At 66.4% G+C, this 247-nt stretch overlaps 1 protein-coding gene across 1 annotated transcript in view; it reads right to left on the bottom strand.

Moving 5' to 3' along the window:
• Positions 1-241, bottom strand: part of LOC112396318 (AF4/FMR2 family member 2-like) — a 401,348-nt gene extending 401,107 nt beyond the window's left edge. The window contains exon 1 of the mRNA XM_024740056.1: positions 181-241. Within this exon, the coding sequence (XP_024595824.1) occupies positions 181-227 (47 nt within the window). The 5' untranslated portion in view covers positions 228-241. The remainder of the gene's footprint in view (positions 1-180) is intronic.
• Between the last annotated feature and the right edge of the window lie 6 nt (positions 242-247).

Below are 247 nucleotides of genomic sequence, written 5' to 3'. Positions count from 1 at the left end.
TCCCCCCACCCGGGCACCCGACCGAGGAGTCGCGGCGGCTGGGGCCAGAGGTGGCCAAGAGCAAGTGGGAAGGCGTCCCGGGCGCCCCACCAAACCCCGGCTCCTCTTAACAAAGGCGAAAAGCCCAGCCCCGGCCCAGGGACCCGCGCAGCCAAGGAGAAGGCAAAAATCAACACCTACCACTGCTGCTCCAAGTCCCAGTCCCTGAAAAAGTCGAATAGATCCATAGCGGCCGGGCGGCTGCGGC

This window comes from Neophocaena asiaeorientalis, unplaced genomic scaffold (genome assembly GCF_003031525.2).
Source record: "Neophocaena asiaeorientalis asiaeorientalis breed wild unplaced genomic scaffold, Neophocaena_asiaeorientalis_V1.1 scaffold981, whole genome shotgun sequence".
In the NCBI taxonomy this organism is placed as follows: Eukaryota; Metazoa; Chordata; class Mammalia; order Artiodactyla; family Phocoenidae; genus Neophocaena; species Neophocaena asiaeorientalis.
This window is presented reverse-complemented; position numbering and strand designations above follow the sequence as displayed.